General features: G+C 40.1%; 1 protein-coding gene across 1 annotated transcript in view; it reads right to left on the reverse strand.

The window, feature by feature from the left end:
• The window catches only part of LOC142435629 (cullin-4B-like), a 170,884-nt gene extending 153,831 nt beyond the window's left edge, over positions 1–17,053 (reverse strand). Inside the window, exons 1-2 of the mRNA XM_075539849.1 lie at positions 16,852–17,053; positions 16,328–16,443 (exon numbers count right to left, since the gene is read on the reverse strand). Coding sequence (XP_075395964.1) covers positions 16,328–16,443; positions 16,852–17,053 — 318 coding nt within the window. The remainder of the gene's footprint in view (positions 1–16,327; positions 16,444–16,851) is intronic.
• Positions 17,054–20,688: the final 3,635 nt, after the last annotated feature.

Consider the following 20,688-nt stretch of genomic DNA (forward strand, 5'->3'; position numbering starts at 1 on the left):
AGACCCTCCCCCCTGCACCCGAGAGAGAACCGCCAATCAGAGATGCTGCATGCTGAGAGGCCTCAGTCCAGAGGTGCCCGCCCATCACAGGGGTCCTTGCAGATCCTAAAGTTAGCCCCCTTCCTGGGCATCCCCTACCCTGATCCCTCACCCCATACAAGCGCAAACCCTTGCGCGGGGACAAACGCACGCACGCACGCGCGCGCGCGCTCAGAGATTCCATCCTGCCACACACAGCTTCAGGCCTGCCAGGCAGAGGACCCAAGTCTGGCAGAAGTCTTTGCAGCTGTGGCATAGTAACACAAGCCATTCTGGCTTGCTCACTCCATTCGCCCTTCTCCCTGCTCACTCTGTCCCACCATTTGGGCTCCAAGCAGTGTATCTGCACACCAGTCAGGGGCTCCACTCCCACCTGCCTACCTGAGGGAAATGCCCCCAGCCAGAAACAGATCACCCAACCCCCAACCCATCACCTAAAGCACTGGGGAAAATACTTTGTATCAGACCTCAGTGTGCACAGCTGCAAACAACACCTAAGGGGACCTGAAGGTGATTGGAGTACAAACCACAGACCAAGTCCAGAGGGAATCCCCAGTAGGACAACAGCGAAACACAACAAGACAGTGGGCTAAAAGCAACCAGCTGCAACACCAGCACCAGCTTCCCAAAGAGAGAGCCCAGGGCTCTGATACACCCCGGAAAATGACACCAACTTTGAAGAAAAGGAGAAAATTATGACAGCAGTGAGGGAAAAACGGGCAACCACATATAAAGGCAAGCAGATAAGAATATGCTCAGACCTGTCAGCAGACACGATGAAGAAGTGGAGACAGTGGAGCAGCATATTCCAAAAATTACAGGAAAATAATGCAAACCCAAGAATATTCTATCCAGCCAAATTATCTATCAAAATTGATGGAGCAGTGAGAGTCTTCCTGGACAAGGAAAGCCTCAAAGAATATGCTGAAAGGAACCCAGCACTACAAAAGATCCTCGCTGACCCAGGATGGGTGGAAGAACAACACTCGCCAAGCACATACAAGAGACCGCCACACAGAACAACACCACTCAGAGACCCATCAAAGGGAAAACAGCCCCCAAGATAGAACTGGCTCAACGATGGAAAGAAGGCAAGAATGAACCACAAACACATGTATGCAAAACCCACAGAAAAGAAAGGGAGGTAGGAAAACACACACCACGAGAGAGATAAAATGACATCACAAGGTCCACAGATAGATGTAATAGCCCTGGATATTAATGGTTTGAACTCTGGCCGTAAGAGACAGAGGCTAATAGACTGGCTTGAAAAACACAAACCGTCGATCTGCTGCCTACAGGAGACACATCTCAACATTACAGATAAAAACAGACTGAGAATCAAGGAATAGAGACATTATCAGGCAAACTCTAAATCAAAAAGAGCAGGGGTTGCAATCAAAATCTCAAATAAAATTGACCTCAACGTGCAAACCATGAAAAGAGATAAGGATGGACACTATATAATGCTCAAGGGAGCATTGCATAAAGAACCAATAAGCATTCTAAACATTTACTCACTAAACAAGCAGCCAGCAGAATACTTCAAGCGAACACTGAAAAGGATGAAGAAAGAAATCACAGCCTCAACAATTATAGTTGGTGACTTCAATACACCACTCTCTGAGAAAGATCATCACTCGGAAAGAAACTCAACAAGGAGACGAAAGATCTAAACAGTACAATTAGACAACTTGACCTGATAGATATCTACAGAGCTCTCCACCCAAACAAAAAAGAATTCTCATTCTATTCAAGTCCACATGGTACATTTATGAAAATAAACCACCTGCTCGGGCGTAAGTCAAATCTACATAAATTCAAGCACATTGATATCATAGAGACCTCTCTCTCTGACCACTGTCCAATAAGATTGGAAAAAAAAAAACAAAAGGAAGATAAAGAAATCAAGGGCAAACCATTGGAGAATGAATAACTATTGCAAAAGGAGAGCATACTGCCTCAGATCAGAGATGAAATTAGAAATTTCTAGAAACCAACAAGAATGAAAACACAACATACCAAAACTTATGGGACACAGCAAAGACAGTCATCAGAGGAAGTCTCATAGCATTACATGCACACATAGAGAAGGAGGAGAGGCTTATGATTGATACACGGGCACAAAATTTACAGCAACTAGAGCAGAGTCAGCAAGACAATCCAACTAACAGAAAAAGGAAAGAGATAAGAATCAGATCTGAGATTCAGGAAAGAGAAAATGAGAAAACTATGGGGGGAAAATCAATGCTGCTAAAAGCTGGTTCTTCAAACGGATAAACCGAATAGACAAACCTCTTGCAAATTTGACCAAAGAAAGGAAGGAACACATCTCAATAGCAAGGATGAGGGATGAAAGAGGGACTATTACAATGGACCATAGTGAAATCAAAAAGATAATTACCCAGAACTATGAAGGACTGTACTCCAGTGAATTAAAAACTTGGAAGACATGGATGAATTCTTGGAAAAACAATCCCTCCCTAGATAATCCCCAATGGCCATCAAGAACCTCAACAGACCCATATCAATAAAAGAAATCGACAAGGCTATCAAAGAATTAGGAACCAAGAAGGCACCAGGACCAGATGGATACACTGGTGAGCTCTATCAAGCATTCAGGTAAGAACTGACACCAAACCTACACAAACTCTTCTAGACCATAGAAAATGATGGCAAACTTCCAGATTCCTTCTATGGAGCAAGTATAACTCTAATACCTAAACCGGACAAGGATTCCACAAGAATTGAGAACTACAGACCAATTTCCCTAATGAGTATCAATGCAAAAATTCTTATCAAAATACTAGCCAAGAGAATACAAACATATATAAACCAAATAACTCACCATGACCAAGTGGGATTCATACCAGGGATGCAGGGATGGCTCTACATACAAAAGACCATTAGTATTATTCGTCACATTGAAACAAAGAAACATAAGAACCACATAATATCAATAGATGCAGAAAAAGCATTCAACAACATTCAACACTAACTCATGTTTAAGACATTCAAGAAGATAGGAATGGAAGGAAAATTCCTCAATATAATATAAATTATAGATGAAAAATCAACAGCCACTGTGGTAGTCAATAGAGAAAAGACAACATCAATTCTTCTGAAAAAGGGGACTAGACAAGGATGTCCCCTGTCCCCACTCCTATTTAACATCATGCTGGAGGTCCTAGCCAACAATATAAGGCAAAGAAATGATATCAAAGGTATTCATCTGGGGAAGGAAGAAGTGAAACTATCATTACTCACAGATGATATGATTTTATATATGAAAAATCTTAAAAGTTCCACAAGAAGAGTACTGGAAGCAATAGAGGACTGTGGCAGAGTAGCAGGGTACAAGATCAACAGAAGTCTATTGCACTACTATACACATTGAACAAGGACACAGAAGAAGAGATCAAAAAGGGGGTACCCATCACAATAACCAAGCACAAATTGAAATATCTAGGGATATACCTGACTCAAAAAACAAAAGATCTGTATGAGGAAAACCAGAAATTACTATTGAAAGAAATTAAGGATGACCTCAACAAATGGAAGGAGATCCCATGCTCGTGGATCGGCAGACTCAGTATTGTAAAGATATCAATTCAACCCAAGGCACTATATAAGTTCAAGGCTATCCCTATACAAATTCCAGCAACTTTCTTCAAAGAGTTAGAAAAACAGATTACCAACTCCATATGGAGGGGGAAGAAACCGAGAATTAGCAGAGAACTCCTCAAGAAGAAGGACCAAGCCGGAGGGCTGGCTTAACCCAACTTTAGCACCTACTATACAGCCACAGTGGTCAAAACAGTGTGGTGCTGGTATAACGATAGATATTCAGACCAATGGAAAAGGATTGAAAACCCAGAAATAAAATCATCAGCATACAGACAACTGATCTTTGATAAGGGGCCCAAAAGTATCAAATGGGAAGCAGATGCCCTCTTCAATTCATGGTGCTAAAAACATGGATACGTAGCTGCAGATGAATGAAACAAGACCTTTACCTCACACCATGCACAAGAATAAACTCAAAGTTGATCACAGGCCTCGAGGTAAAGCCCCAAACTATTAGGGCTATCAATGAGGGAATTGGGACAAACCTGAGAACCTTGGCTATCATATATCGGGAAGGTCACCAACAAGGAGGAGGCACAAATTGACAAATGGGACATACTAAAAATAAAACACTTACGTACATCGAAAGAATTCACCAAGAGAGTAATAAGAGAGACTACAGAATGGGAAAACATCTTTAGCAATGACACATCAGACAAAGGCCTTATTATTAAAATCTACAATACACTGCTAAACTAAAACAAGAAAAAAATTGTCTACTCAGGAGGCGGGCAAAGGACCCCTGAGCAGGACTTTCTCAAGGCAGAAATCCAAATGACCAATAAATATATGAAAAAATATTCCAGATCTCAAGCCATAAGAGAAATGCAAATTAAAACAACTATGAGATACCACCTAACACCCTCAAAGACAGTCCAATTCAAGAAATTAGAAAGTAACAAGTATTGGAGGGGATGCAGAGAGATAGGTACTCTTGTCCACTGCTGGTGGACCTGTAGGTATGTACAACCATTATGGAAATCGATTTGGCGATATCTAAAACAGTTGGAAATTGAGCTACCTTATGATCCAGCAATCCCCCTACTGGGTATATACCCAGGAGACAAAAAACAAACCAGGGCCAGACATCTGTGCCCCAATGTTCATCGCGGCACAGTTCACAATTGCAAGGAGTTGGAAACAGTCCAAATTCCCATCAACAGACGAATGGATTAAAAACTCTGGTACATACATACAATGGAGTATTTATGCATCGCTAAAAAGCAGTGATGAACGCATGAAGCACCTCGCCGCATGGGAGAAACTGGAGGAAATTATGCTAAGTGAAATAAGCCAAGCACAAAAGGACAAATACTACATGAGTCTGCTGAGGTAAGCTCAAAAAAAATTGAAGAGGAGCATAGGGAAGAAGATGCTGTATACATATGACCCTGGGATGAGGCCCAGGTAATATGGCAGGGGCCAGAATAAACCCAGGGATACATATGGTAACCCATTAAAAGGGAGGATGGAAAAAGGTATGGGGAACCGGGGGAACAGGGCACTAACCCACACATGGGGAGGGTGTTGATTGTGTTTCCACAGGGCGAAATAAGACTTCAACCCGGAGCTCCAAGACAAGAACACAACACATTGCCATGAAGCAGGAAACCAACAGAGAGGCCTGAGGGGCTGGCCACATTACCAACTAAGTGGACAGCACCACCCTCCCCACAAGAAGAATTCACGTCATAGGACAGCACTGACACAACAGCTCAAGAAAAGGGGAAGAGGGACTGGTCTGGTCAGAGCACACAGGAGCCAACAAGGGGGTACAGGGGGAAAAAAAGAAAAGACTGATGCACATCCTGGCTCACCAAGCCCTGAGGACAATGTTCCTGCTCAGAACAGCAATGCACAGAGATGACCACAGGGCCAGCCCCACCATGGGACACAGTGTTCCTCATTGACCCATAGCACCACTGGGGACAGCACTAGAGACACACAGTGGGAATTGTGCCCGCCATGAGCTCACCACGCTGAAGCCAGCCCCTGGGGGCATGCAGCAGAGTGGCGGGGGAGGCAGAGCAATGAAGTCCCCAGGGATAGAGGAGGTGCCATGGCATGGCACCCATAAGACTTGACTGCAAAGCACCTGTGAAGGAAAACAAACAGACTCTGAACAATTCATATGTGTGTGTGTTTGTGTGTGTGTGTTGTTGCAGATATTGTTTTACTTTCTGTTGGTGCTTCGTGTACTAAATCTTGTGATGGTACATAGCGTGTCTACCTGGAAGGGATAGGTGGAGTAATCAGGCCAGAAGAGAGAACAGCGGGCTGACAGTGCCCGGGGGATATGGAGGTGGGGTGGCGGGGGGGGGGGAAAAGAAAGGATGTTAATAAGCTTAGGGACAAGGGAATAACAAGTGATCCAAAATCAATTTCAAGGAGGGTGTGGAAGGCCTGGCAGAGCTGGATCAAGGGCAATGTAACTGAGAGGAATTCCTAAAACCCTAATGAAGGCAGAACATGATAGTAGGGCAAGAGGAAGTTACAAAGAAACAGAGGAAAGAACTGGAAGGCAAAGGGTAGTCATGGAGATTTAAATACAGACATAAAAAGATGTAAATATATTTATATACAACAAAGGGGGGGGAATAGATCTATGTACATATATGTATAGGTTTAGTATTAAGGAAACAGATGGACAGTGGGCCCCTGCTCAAGTACTCCCTCATCACAAGAACACTTTGTTCTAACAATTCGGCAGTCTGAGATACTCACCTGCCTGGCACGATCGCTGATGACAATGGGTGCACAGGCAAATGTGGTGAAGAAAATTGATGGTGCCCGGCTACCAAAAGATATAGCACCTGAAGTCTCTGAAGACAATGGGTGCACAAGCAAATGTGGTGAAAAAAGCTAATAGTGGCCAGCAAACAAAAGACATAGCACCTGAAGTCTTAAAGACCTGAAGATAAACAAGCGACCATCTAGCTGAGAGACAACAAAACCCACTTAGAAGAAGCACACCGGCCTGTCCCAGCTAGATCACTGAGGACAAAGTGGGTGCAAAAGCGAAAGTTGCGAACAAAGCTGATGGTGCCCAGCTATCAAATGATACAGCATCAGGGGTCTTAACGGCTTGAAGACAACAGGTGGCCATCTAAGAAACAACAAAGCCCACATGGAAGAAGCACAAAAGGCTACCTCAACACAAACACAAACGCTGAACACAAAGTGGGTGCAAGGGCAAGTGTGGTGAAGAAAGCTGATGGTGTCCAGTTGTCAAAATATATAATCTGGGGTCCCATAGGCTGGAAGATAAACAAGAGTTTGTCTAACTGAAAAACAACAAAGCCCACATGGAAAATGCACAGCAGCCTGTGAGATGACAAGGCATCGAAGGGATCAGGTATCAGGCATAGAAGACACACAAAAATAATCATAGCATTGTGAATGAGGGTGAGTGCAAAGTGGGAACCCAGGGCCCATCTGGAGGAAATTAGACATCTGCTTGCAGAAGGGTTGTGGGCAGGTGATGAACCAGTCAGAGTGTAGTGTAGCAACAATGAAACACACAATTTTGCTCTGGTTCTTGAATGCTTCCTCCCCCCAGACCACTATCATGATCAAAATTCTACCTTACATAATCAGCTGGACTGGGAGACGTACACTGGCATTGATAGGAACTGGAAATATGGGAAAACCAAGACAGATGAGCCCCTCAGCAGCAGTGGTGAGAGTGGAGATATCGGGAAGGTGGAGAGAGGGTGAGGAAGAAATGGGAAACAGATTACAAGGTCTACATGTAACCTCCTCCCTGGAGGATGGACAGCAGAGAATTGGGTGAGGAAGCCGTTGGATGGTGTCAGATATGACATGGTGCACCCATTGTCTTCAGAGACTTCAGGTGCTATATCTTTTGGTAGCCGGGCACCATAAATTATCAAGGGTTTGGGGTGAGGGGGAGGTAGGGAGGGAGGAGAAAATGAGGAGCTGATGCCAGGGGCTCAGATGGAGATTGGATGGTTTGAGAATGATGATGGCAATAAATATAAAAATATGCTGGACACAAATGATGTATGTACGGATTGTAAAAAGAGTTCTATGATCCCCTAATAAAATGATTGTTTTTAAAAAAGAAACCCCACAGTAGTCTTCTTGCCTTTCCTTTTCAGTTTTTTGTTTTTCCCAAACCACTTTCAGTATTATTTCCTTGTCTTTGGTTTGGGAAAGTTTGTTTATAACATGGCTTTGGTGATTTTTTGTTTTGGGTTCATTTAGATTCTTGAATATCTTCTCATCTTCATAATATTAAGAGTGTTCTCCAAGGAACTCCTAGATAGTTTTATTATTATTTTCTGAATTTGGAATCCCATTCATACATAAGTTAATGATATTTCTCAAAATTCTACAGTATTTTTGTTCATTTTTGGATTTGTTTTTTGGCTCCAACATTTGATATTATAGCCAACTAGTATTGAGAAATTTATCAATATTATAACTCTCTAATCTCAAAAGTTTGTCCTTCCACTGATAAGTTGGATTATGAAGTTCAGTATAGGCAGCTAAAACTAGGTCCCGCATTGATTGTGGAACAAAATATCAATTGCTCATAAGTAAGTTTATAAAGAAGATGAAGAAAAAATTTTTAAATCCTAGAGAGCCAAAATACACTGGACATCTGAGAACATCTCAAGAACTGATTGGCTGCACTGAGCACTAAAGACAGAGACCTGATGACATCAATAACATTCTACATGAAAAAAAAATGTCATTAAAACATAAGAAAGAAAGAAAAGATTAAAGTGCCATCAGAAAACACTCAAACTTGCTCTTGATTACAGAGCAACAAAGGATACTGGAAGAAATGATGAGGAATTGAAGAAAATTTCAAAGGGTTGCTCAAGAAGACAAACTCAAATATTAAGGGGAAATATACACACATCTAGTTAGAAACAGAAAGGGAAGCATACACTCCACATATATTAAACTAAAGAACTCAAGGAAAAAATCAAGTGTTAAGTTGCAATATGGAAAGATTCTGTGGGCAAAATATTGAATTATACAGGAAGCATTAAAGGATGACTAAATACACAGAATTACTGCACCAAAACCAACACATTTCACCACTTCAGCAAATAGCCTCTCTACACGAGCTAAATGATAGTAAAGGAAGAATTCCAAACGTGACTGAAAGCATGAGCCAAAACAGGCTCCTGGAGTTGATGGAATACCAAGTGAAATGTTTCAACAGGAAGATAAAGCACTGGAAGCAATTACGTTTCTCATTTATACCAGCACAGGTGGAAAACAGCTACTTGGCCAACTGACTGGAAGAGATCAATATGTGCACCTATTCCAAAGAAAGGTGAGCCACTCGAATGCCCCAACTATAAACCAGTATCACTGATAAAACATGCAAGTAAGATTCTGTGGAAGATCAGCAACAGTTGTGAACATATATTGACTGGGAGCTGCGAGAGGTGCAGGATATCCTCAAAAGAGAACTGAGAACATGGGATATCACTGCTAATGTCAGATGGATTTTGGTCCAAAGCAGAAAATACCAAAAAGATGTGTAAGATATAACAAAATAACAATACTTTATAAATGATTCAAGGGTTAATGGGGGGAGGGAGGTGTGGGCAGGGAGGAGAAAAAATGAGGAGCTGATACCAAGGGCTCAAGTAGAAAGCATAAGTTTTGAGAATGATGAGAGAAACAAATGTACAAAAGTGCATGACACAATGAATGTATTGTGGATTGTGATTTGAGTTGTACAAGCCCTCAATAAAATGATTTATTTTTTAAAAATATGTTTACTTGTATTTCATTGATTATGACAAGGATTTCAACTGTGTACATCATAACCAACTATGGATAGCCTGGAGAAGAATGACAATTCCCGTATACTTCATTGTGCTTATGTGGAACTTCTACAGGGATCAAAAGACAGATGTGTGAACACACAAAAAAAGCATACTGTATGGTCTAAAATCAAGAAAGGTGAGCATTAGGTTTGGCCCTATTCACCATACTTATTCTACTTGTAATAAGTCAACCTGGATTATATAAAGAATGCACCATCAGGATTGGAGGAAGGCTTATTAGCGCCTGGTGATGTGCAGAAGGCACAACCTTGCTTGGTGAAAGTGAGGACTTGAAACACTTGCAGCCTTCAGTATGGATTTCAAATAAAATAAAGAAGACCAAAATCATCACATACGGACTAATAAGTAACAATGCAATAAATGGAGAAAAGATTTATAAGTTGTCATGGAATTAACCTTGCTTGGATCCACAATTAAGGCTCACGGATGCAGCAGTCATGAGTTCAAAAGATGCAGTGTTCTGTGTATATGTGCTGCACAAACCTCTGGGGAGAATTGAAAAGCAGTAATATTACTTTAATAACTAAGGTGCACCACGGTATTTTCCATTGCCTCATAACATGTGAAACTAAGAAGACTTTATGAGTTTTAACTGTGTTGGTAGCAAAGAATATCCCGGGTATCATGGGATGTCCAAAGGACAAACAAGTCTGTCCTGGAAGAAGTATAGCCAGAGTCCTCTTTAGAAGTGCAAAGATCAGGAGACTTTGCCTTACATACTTTGGACACACTTTGTTAGGAGAGATCACTGAAGAAGGACATCATGCTGGGTAAAGTCAAGAGCAATGAAAAAGAGGCAGCCCTCAACAAGATGGATTGACACAGTGGCGGCAACAATGGACTCGACCACAGGAACAGTTTGCAGTACGATGTAGGACCAGGCAATGTTTTATTCTGCTTAGTATTGATCACCATGGTTCAAAACAAACTTGATGGTACTAACTGATAAATTAGGATTAACTGATCAATTCTGCTACTGAAATCTTAATGCTAATCCTAGCAATTCCTTCTTGCTGTTTTTCTATGGATTTTAGTTTTAAGTTTATTGTTTTTGTTCTAACAGAACTTTCCTGCATTCTTCTGTTTCTGCACCTTCTTGATGTTGTCTATAGTACCGCTTTTTCTCTGAAGCTAATGAATGGCATTACACAGCGTTCCTTTAATCAAATAAATTCAATGTCATTTCTTTCTCAATAATACATTCTAGCTTAGTCCCTAATAAAATGTAAAAAAAGAAAAGAGGAGAAAAAAATGATTAGGGCAAAGACTGTACAGATGTGCTTTATACAATTGATGTACGTATATGTATGAACTGTGATAAGAATTGTATGAGCCCCAATAAGTTGTTTATATATATATATATATATATAGTATATATATATATATACTAGCTTTCCGAATTCTACCTTGCAGGGCTGGATAGGGCAGAGGTTGTACACTGGTGCATATAGGAGCTGGAGGCACAGGGAATCCAGGGTGGATGATACCTTCAGAACCAGTGGGTGAGGGGCGATACTGGGAGAGTAGAGGGTGAGTAATTTGGAAAGGAGGAACTGATTACAAGGATCTACATGTGACCTCCTCCCTGGGAGACGGATGGCAGAAAAGGGGGGGAAAGGGAGACTCCAGATAGGGCAAGATATGACAAAATAACAATCTATAAATTATTAAGGGCTCATGAGGGAGTGGGGAAAAAATAGGACCTGATGCAAAGGGCTTAAGTGGAGAGCAAATGCTTAGAAAAAGATTAGGGAAAAGAATGTACAGATGTGCTTTATACAATTGATGTATGTATATGTATTGATTGTGATAAGAGTTGTATGAGCCCCTAATAAAATATTTATTAAAAAAAAGAAAGTGGAAAGAAATATAATGAAAAGTTTTCTCTCCATATATATGTATATTCTAGCTTTATAACTCTGTCACTTGTTTAAGTGCCTTTTGAATTGGTCTCAGCATGAATTGAAATTGTCGGTTGTCTCCAAAAAATTCAAGTATCATATCTGTATTTAACTGATCATTGTAATGTTGGTAATGTTCATAAGCACTCACCAATTATCAAATTTAAGCTGTCATGAGAAGAGGAGTGCATGCACAGTTCTGTTTGATGTTCATGTAACATAACTGCGGGTAAATCTGTCTAAGGCTGAGTACTTGTATAGTGATTATCAACTTGCACAGGAGTGGTATGGATGTAGTTGCTTCCTAGTCAATAACACAGGTGCTTGTGCTGACAGGTAGCTGTCCTAAATGGATTCTGCTTGTTAAAGCAATGTCAACCAGCTCACAACTCACAATGGCCATCTGTCTCCTCTAACAACTTTTTTCTATTATTTTCTATTCAGCTTTTTCTATTAGTATTGAAGTCTTTTCTGTGCCCTTTCTATCACACACAGAAATTTAAGATGACCCTCCATCTGTTTCATTTGACTGCCTGTATTTTTTTAAAGGATCTGGAATAACATATCTATACAAGGCACTATTTTACTGGAAATCCGCGAAATGTGGTCAGTTTTATTCCTCAAAAAAGTATACCATAAAGTTATAATATAAACCTTAGTGGTACCATGGCCCTGACAATTTTCTTCTAGAAAGAATACAACCTATCAGGAAGTATGACTCTACCCTAGGTGGTCAGTATGAATTGGAATGAATTAGACAGCAGTGGGTTTCACTTTATCAAGATTTAGAACATCGAGCTTTGTTTATAAATGATCAGATCATTTGCCAGGTCTTTCACCAGATTTTTCAGATTGCATTATACTAAGAAACCAAGCCCATTACCATCATGTCAATTCTAATTCAAGGTAAGCACTTTCAAAAAAATGTAGTATGAGCAGTAACTTCATACAGATTAAAATGAAAATATATGTCTAAAAGAAAATGGGTTATCCAGTGCTCCAAGACAAGAATGCAACACGTGAAGCAGGGAACCAATAAAGAGGCCTGAGGGGCTGGCCCCACTACCAACTAAGTGGACAGCACCATCCTCCCCACACAAAGAATACATTTCAGAGGGCAGCACTGAAGCTACAGCTCAGAGGGACATGTCTGAGCAGAGCACACAGTAGCCAACAAGGTGGGAGGAAAAAAAGAATGAATCCTGGCCCACCAGACCCTGGGGACAGTATTTCTGCTCAGAGCAGCCAATGCACAGAGAGGACCATAGGGCCGGCCCCACCACAAGACACAACGCTCCCACTGACCCATAGCACCATGGGGGACAACACTGAAGACACATTGCAGGAATTATGCCTTCCCTGAACCCACCACACCCAGAGGAGACACTGGGGTGTGCAATGCGGCAGCAAGAGGACAGAGCAATGAAGTCCCCAGAGAACACCAAAAACAGAGTGTGGGGCTAGGGCATGTGCACCATCAGACTCGACTGGAAATCATACATAAAGGACAACAAATAGACCTTAAACTATTTTTAGGCTATATTTTTTCATTGCCTTTTTGTTTTTGTTGGGAGCTATTGTTTTATTTTCTATTGCTGCTTTGTTCTGCTTGGTCTTGTGTTTGTGCATATTGTTGTCGCTGTGTGTCTCTGTGGATGGGATAGGTGGGATAAACAAGCTGAAAGAGAGGACAATGAAACAACAGTTTAGGGGGGTCTAGGGGAAGAGGAGGCAGGGGAAAGGAAGTGGGTGTTAACAGACCCAGGGACAAGGGAATAATAAGTGACCAAAAATAGATGGTGAGGAGGGTGTAGGAAGTCTGGTGGGGCTTGATCAAGGATAATGTAACCGAGAAGAATTCCTGACACCCAAATGAAGGCTGAACATGACAGTGGACAAAGGAAAGTAAAAGGAAATAGAGGAAAGAACTAGGAAGCAATGAGCATTTATAGAGATCTAAATAAAGGCATTAAATATGTAAATATATTAATATGTGATGATGGAGAGAGAGATCTATATTTATAGGTTTAGTATTAAGGATGCAGAGAGACATTGGGTCCCTACGCAAGTACTCCCGCAACACAAGAACACTTTGTTCGTATAATCCAGCACTCTGAGATGCTCACCTTCCCAACTCAATCACTGAAGACAAAGTGGGTGCAGAAGCAAATGTGGTGAACAAAGCTGATGGTGCCGGCTATCAAAAGATATAGCATTTGGGGTCTTAAAGTCTTGAAGATAGACAAGGGGTCATCTAGCCGTAAAACAACAAAGCTCACATGGAAGAAGCACACCAGCCTGTGTGATCATGAGGTGTTGATGAAATCAGGTATCAGGCATCAAAGACCCAGAGCAAAAAATCATAATGTGAATGAGTGGGGGAGTTCAGAGTGGAAGTCCAAAGCCAGTATGTAGGCAATTGGACAAAAGGGTACAAAAGGGTCGTGAGGAGAACATGTGCCAGTCAGGGTGCAGTATAGCACCGATTAAACATATACCTTTTCTCTGGTTCTTTAATATATTCTCCCTCCCTCACCCCCTCCACTACCATGACTCAAATTCTATCTTAAAAATCTGGCTACACCAGAGAATGTACATGGGTACAGATAAGAGCAGGAAACACAGGGAATACAGGGCAGCTAACTCCTCAGGATCAATATTGAGAGTAGTCATACCAGAAGGGGAAAGGAAAGGTGGGGGGAGAAAAGGGAAACCAGTTAACGACCTACCTATAAACCCCTCCTAAGGGGATGGACAAGAGAAAGGTTGTGTGGGAGGGAGAGACATCAAACAGTACAAGATATGAAAAACCAGCAATTTGTAAATTATCAAGGGTTCATGAGGGACAGAAGGAGGGGGAGGGAGGGTAAAAGTATGAGGAGCTGATACCAAGATTTCAAGTGGAGAAAAAATGCTTTCAAAATGATTATGGCAACATATGTACAAGTGTACTTGAGACAATAGATGTATGTGTGGATTCTGATAAGATTTGTAAGGGCCCCCAATCAAATCATTTCAAAAATAAAATGGGCTATATTATCAAATGGTATATCTAGAATGGAAAAGGAAAAAAATTGCAGGGAACTGCCTGTAGAGCACTTAACTGAAAATAGAAAAGAGAGCGAAGATTCTGAATTCCTTTATACAAAGAAATTAACACAGGATAAGAAAGAGTTATTCTGGATATCTGAGAATTGATTGATCATAAAACAGATCAAATTAAAAATATTACTCTTGAATATTACATCTTAGATTTTACTTTATTAACATAGGAAATATTTGCTTGATGACATGACAATAGTTTCTTATGGCAACATGCTATGACAAAGACTAATACATGTTATACATATATTATCAAACTATCAAAACTATAATAAAGTAGCTATAAATATTTCATGACAATTCATATCTAAAATACTTTAAAAATTACTAGCATGGGAGAGGGGGAGGCGGGGAAAGGAGGTGGTGTTGACCAACCCAGGGGAGCAACAAATAATCCAAAACTAGTGGCAAGGAGGGTGTGAGAGGCCTAGTAGGGATTCAGCAAGGGCAATGTAACCAAGATAAATTACTGAAGCCCAAATGAAGCCTGAGCAGCATAGAGGGACCAAAGCAATGGAAAAGGAAATGGAGGAAAGAACGAGGATACAAAGAGTATTTATAGACGTCTAAATATAGGCATGTACATATATAAATACATTTATATAGGATGGTGGGGGAATTTATCTATATGCATATATTTACAGTTTTAGTATTAAGGCAGCAGATGGACATTGGACCTTGATTCAAGTTCTTACTCAACCCAAGAACACTGTGTTCTATTAAATTGGCATTCCATGATGCATACCTTCCTGACACAATCGCTGAAGACAAATGTGTACATAAACAAATGTGAAGAAAGCTGATGGTGCCTGGCTATCAAAAGATAGCGTCTGGGGTCTTAAAGGCTTGCAGGTAAACAAGCAGTGATCTAGCTCAGAAACATCAAAGCCCACAAGAAGGAAGCACACCAGCTTATGTGACCATGAGATATCAAAGGGAACAGGTGTTAGGCAGCCAAGAACAAATAATTATATCATTGTAAATGACAGTGGGTGCAGAGTGGAGACCCAAAGCCTATCTGTAGGCAACTGGACACCCCCTTACTTAAAGGTCACAGGGAGGAGATAAACCAGCTAGGGTGCAGGGTAGCAACGATGAAACATACAACTTTTTCCTAGTTCTTAAATGCTTCCTCCCTCCACTATCATGATTCCAATTCTACCTTACAAATCTGGCTAGACCAAAGGATGTACACTAGTACAGATAGGAAATGGAAACACAGGGAATACAGGATAATCCCTCAAGACCAGTGGTGAGAGTGGCGATACCTGGAAGGTGAAGGGAAGGTGAGGTGGAGAGGGGGAACCAATTACAAGGATCTACATATAACCTCCTCCTTGGAGGACGGACAAAAGAAAAGTGGGTAAAGGGACATGTAGGACCGTGTACGATATGACAAAATAATAATTTATAAATTATCAAGGGTTCATGAGGGAGGGGGATACAGGGAAGAAGGGGGAAAATGAAGAGCTTATACCAAGGGCTCAAGTAGAAAGCACATGTTTTGCGGATGAGGGCAACAAATGTACAAATGTGCTTGACACATGGATGGATGGATGAATTGTGTTAAGAAGTGTGTGAGCCCCCAATAAAATGATTTTTTAAAATTAGTATCAAGGACCTGAGTAGCCTTGAAATTCATTTAGGACTTCATATAACTTTCAGTTTTAACAGTCGTTCTAGACTCCTATTAAAAATTTAAACTAGGCCTGCTAAACCGGCATAACTTTGAAAAATGACTGTACAAACATGTAAAGAATTCATCAGTTATTACAAAGTCACAAAAATCTTTACAATTGCATGCAAATTGTTAACATGTACCTGGTAGAATTCTTCTAAGCTGTATTTAATAGAAGTATTGTTCTGAATAGCGCAGATAGCTTCTTTTAATTTCTGCCATGTTTCTTCACTGTAATTTTTCAATCTTAAGGGTTTGTCTAAGAAATAAATAAGAGATTAAGCTATAAAGTATTTCAGAAGAGCACTTTAAGGCATAACCTCAGCATATCTACTACTGATTGTCTACCTCAATTCAATGTGTTCCTCACAATTTTATACCATATTTCTAATGATTAAGATGCTAACACAAATATGTTAATGAAAATTGTCAATATTATTTAAGAACTCTAAAGTATTTACTTTGAGAGGGGAAACAAAGATATGATGTGTAAAATCACAGTATATCCTGTGGCAATGTCAAGTCTAGAATCCAAGAATCAAAGGCCAAAACCAATGTCATTTCTAACATGCATGAAAGTTAAAAATATAAAGTTAAAGATGAAGTTAAAATTTAAAATGGAGTATGAAGAACCAAAACTTAAACATTTAATTCTTAATTAGATTACCTTTAAAGTTTTTGATTACCAACTTTTTGGCAGTACCACTGGAAGGCTTACTTTCTGCAAAACTGGACAAGGTCATGAGAACTTTTCTTAAGTAATCTACATGGTGTTCTGTAGGACTAGAAAAAATTATCAAGCCTTCATCTTTAAACTGTTCCTGGTCCTCAGAGTCCGCAGAAAAGGAAGATGAGTCTTCTTCAGCCATTTCTATTAAATCCTATAATATTAAAGATAATCCAGTTTTAATCCAATTTACTAGATTAAAGGAGGTTAAATAGAGATATCTAATAAGTTTAGTTAAAGCTAGATATGAAGTAGATAATTAACTAGAAGAAAATAAGCAATGTTTTTACATTTTAATAATATGTAGAAGTAGATGAATAAGAATTAACAGTACTGAATCTACCCTAGAGGGATGAGTAGAACAGCAGTAGGCATGAGAATAATGCCATTTACTATATGAATGAATACATGTCCAAACAAAAAAGCAAATAACCTAGAGGAAAGGAAAGAAAAATGGAAATCAAGTTTCAGTTACAGTCGGTGTGACTTCCAGGGAAACAGGATCTCCCGGACACAAGCACAGGAAGACTTTTTCAACAATGACCAAAAAATCCAAAGAGAAGTAGTAGTGCAAGCTTTCTTCTACTCCAAGTTAACTTGTGGAAATGAACAAAGCAAAAGTAGAGAGCACAGCTGCTAGCTGTTTATTCCATTCTTGTACGTTATTAACCACTAACCAGTAGCCCAAGCTGCTTCTCTGCAGGTCTCACCCTTGCTTTCTCTCTCTCTCTCTCTCTCTCTCTCTCTCTCTCTCTCTCTCTCTCTCTCTCTCTCTCTCTCAAATTCATACACACACACACACATACACATACACACACACACACACACACACACCTGTAAAACCTCTGGTGGCTTAGTGGAGATAATAAACTGAAAACAGATTGTAAAATGCCACAACCCTGCTAAGTACTTCCTGATTATTAAAGTTAGTATTTATTTCTGCTACCTTCCTTCTTCCATGTGCCCTGAACTCAAAGAAAACATGTACCCCTAACAAGTAAATGTACATGTACTCTGACATAACACATTCCCACCTAACCATGTTTTCCCCCTTCTCACGCAGGTCAAAATAGACCCTAGAATGTACATTGCTATAGCAAAATTTAACATCACAACCACCCCACAGCTTCTCTTTTTGTTTTCTCTTCTTTTTTTGTTCTTCTTCTCTCTCCAAGTCCTTATTTTTCTTTTTTAAGATTCTATTTCTTCTAAATACCTATAGCTCCGCGTTTCGTAGCTTGAAAACAGGGATATATATAGATGTAGATAGAAACAGATGATGTATACATACATATGCATATGTGGAGGCAGATGAAAGAACCAACAGCATTAGATCAAATGTCTAGAGTGTTAAGAAAGACAACACTGTTGATGGGAATAAAGCCTTGGCAAACATAAATACTTAAAAATATATTTCTATAACTATAGGTAGATACAGATACATAACTATAGATATAGGTAGATATATATGCATAACTATAGGTAGATACAGAGACATAGGTAGATATACATACATGCATACATACAGACACATATATGTGTGTGATATGTGTATAAGCAAGGTTCACCCCCATGCAGTGAACCTCCTGGATCCAAAAGATAACTGCATAAGCAGAGGTACAGCTGCAGCATTAAGATCCAGACCATGGATCAGAGCAGTGGACCAATAATCAGAGGAAGCAAATACAGCGAAGTACTTTTGTGCAGAAGGTTGGCCTGTGGAATGTGATACTTCCTGGAACTTACTTGGGAAACTTGGGCTTGCTTACCCATGAAAAGTATAGCTGAGGTTTACTCCAGGGGTGTGTTTTTGTAAAATTAATTAAGGGAGCTGTGTTTACTGAGTCAGCAGTTTTAGTTGATTGCCTTTGAGTTGAAATTTACAGGAGAATGTGCCCATTTCGACATTTATTATCAGACCTGAAAGAACTTTGCAACATGTCCTGAGCATTGTTTTCTTTTCCTGAGCATTATTTTTTACTGGCATTACAATTGGTAAACTTCCTAACAAATACTTTAATCAGGAGTTTTGCATGTGAGTTCTGTGGACCCCTTCAATGGACATTCAAGTAGAAAACACCAATTTAAAACAACAAAATACAGACACACCCCCATCCCCCAAAAACAACTTTCATAGCCATCAAGTCAATGTTGACGGGGATTCTGAGACTGTAATTGTTTACAGGAGTAGAAAACCCAGTCCAGTCTTTCTCCCACAGGGCTGGTAGTTTCAAACTGCTTAGTAAGTGGATTGGATCCAAGTACATAACCACAATTCCTCCAGGGCTTGTAGACAAAAGGATATTTAACACAATGATTGCCATCCAAGTCACTACCACAACCAATCCTAGCCCTTTTAAGAGAGAGTAGAATCTGCCCCTGGGTGTTTCAGGTACTATAACTCTTTACAGGAGTAGGAAGTTCCATCTTTCACCCCCCAAGTAGATAGACGAGATACACGGTGATAGAGATATGTGTATATATTGACACATACCTATAGATAAAATACATATATAATCCTCACACAAGATTTTTTATTTCTCTCTCCCAACCATCTCTTACTGTGCCCTCTTTCCCTTGTAAAAAATATTTCAGTATACATATTCATTTTGTTACCCCCCTTACATTACATTTCCCTTATTTTTATACACCTCTTGAGCCAGTCATAAAATATTGTTTTTCTCTTTTACCACTCTCCTAACCTACCCCATCCCCCCTTCTCTTTTATTTTTAGCAATCCCAGCTGGCTGCTACAAGCAGCTTTTGTTGATTCCACACTGGGCATTCCAATGACACAGACCAACATGAGCATGCTGCTAAAACAAAAGGATTTAGCAACCTTATCCAAGCAATGCTACCTTTCTTTTTCATTGTTTTTCTTCTCATCTTTTATCTTTCCCCTTATAATTTTACTATGCACATGTGTGTACACGTTTTCTTGTTTGATGGTTCGCTATACTATTCTCTTTCCAAACAACTCTTTGTTATCTACGTCTTGTAAAACATATTTTCCTTAAACTTATTTTTATTACCCCTCTTAATAAACTTATTTTTATTACCCCTCTTTAAAAGTTTCTTATTTACATAAATTCTATTTTCCTTTTATTTCTAGTCTTCCCCTTCTCTAAATTCTGCGTTTATTTTCATTAACTCCTGTGTCTGAAAGTGGCAACCCTTAAGGCATGCACCAGGGATCAATGCCTCTGCTGGCTCTCTTCCTCCACTGATCAGTGAGACTCTTGGAAGTGTTTACCAGTACAAGACACTGCTGGCCATCACAGAGTGCCTCTTCCCTTATCTTATTGCCTACCCTCTTCCCAGCTGCAGCTAATATTTCTAAAGTCTCCAGTGTCCATGCACAGGTAGAAAACCTCGCTAGCTGTTTTGTTCAGGGGCAGTTCCCCTCTGCCACTAGTAACTGCACCACAATTGCACAGGAACATCAGCATTCACAATGAATACACACACACAGAGAACAATCAAGAAAAACAAACACAAACAATGAAAATCACCCAAGACCAATGGAGTACACTGAAAAACAGGCCTTGCATGCAATTGTCAGAAATAGAATATAGTCAAAACTCATTCAAGTGCCTTCAAAAGCTGTAGGAAAGGAATTTCAAAACTATAGAAATCCTTCACCAAATGTCATTCCACAAGAGCAACAGTAGAATTAGAAACACAATAAAAGACCTTAATGATTCATAGAATGGAAGGAAAACCAAATGTATGAGCTTGCAAGCACTGCTTCCAACAAGAGAAAAAAGCAACAAATGA

The sequence above is a fragment of the Tenrec ecaudatus genome, chromosome Y (assembly GCF_050624435.1).
Source record: "Tenrec ecaudatus isolate mTenEca1 chromosome Y, mTenEca1.hap1, whole genome shotgun sequence".
Taxonomy (NCBI): domain Eukaryota; kingdom Metazoa; phylum Chordata; class Mammalia; order Afrosoricida; family Tenrecidae; genus Tenrec; species Tenrec ecaudatus.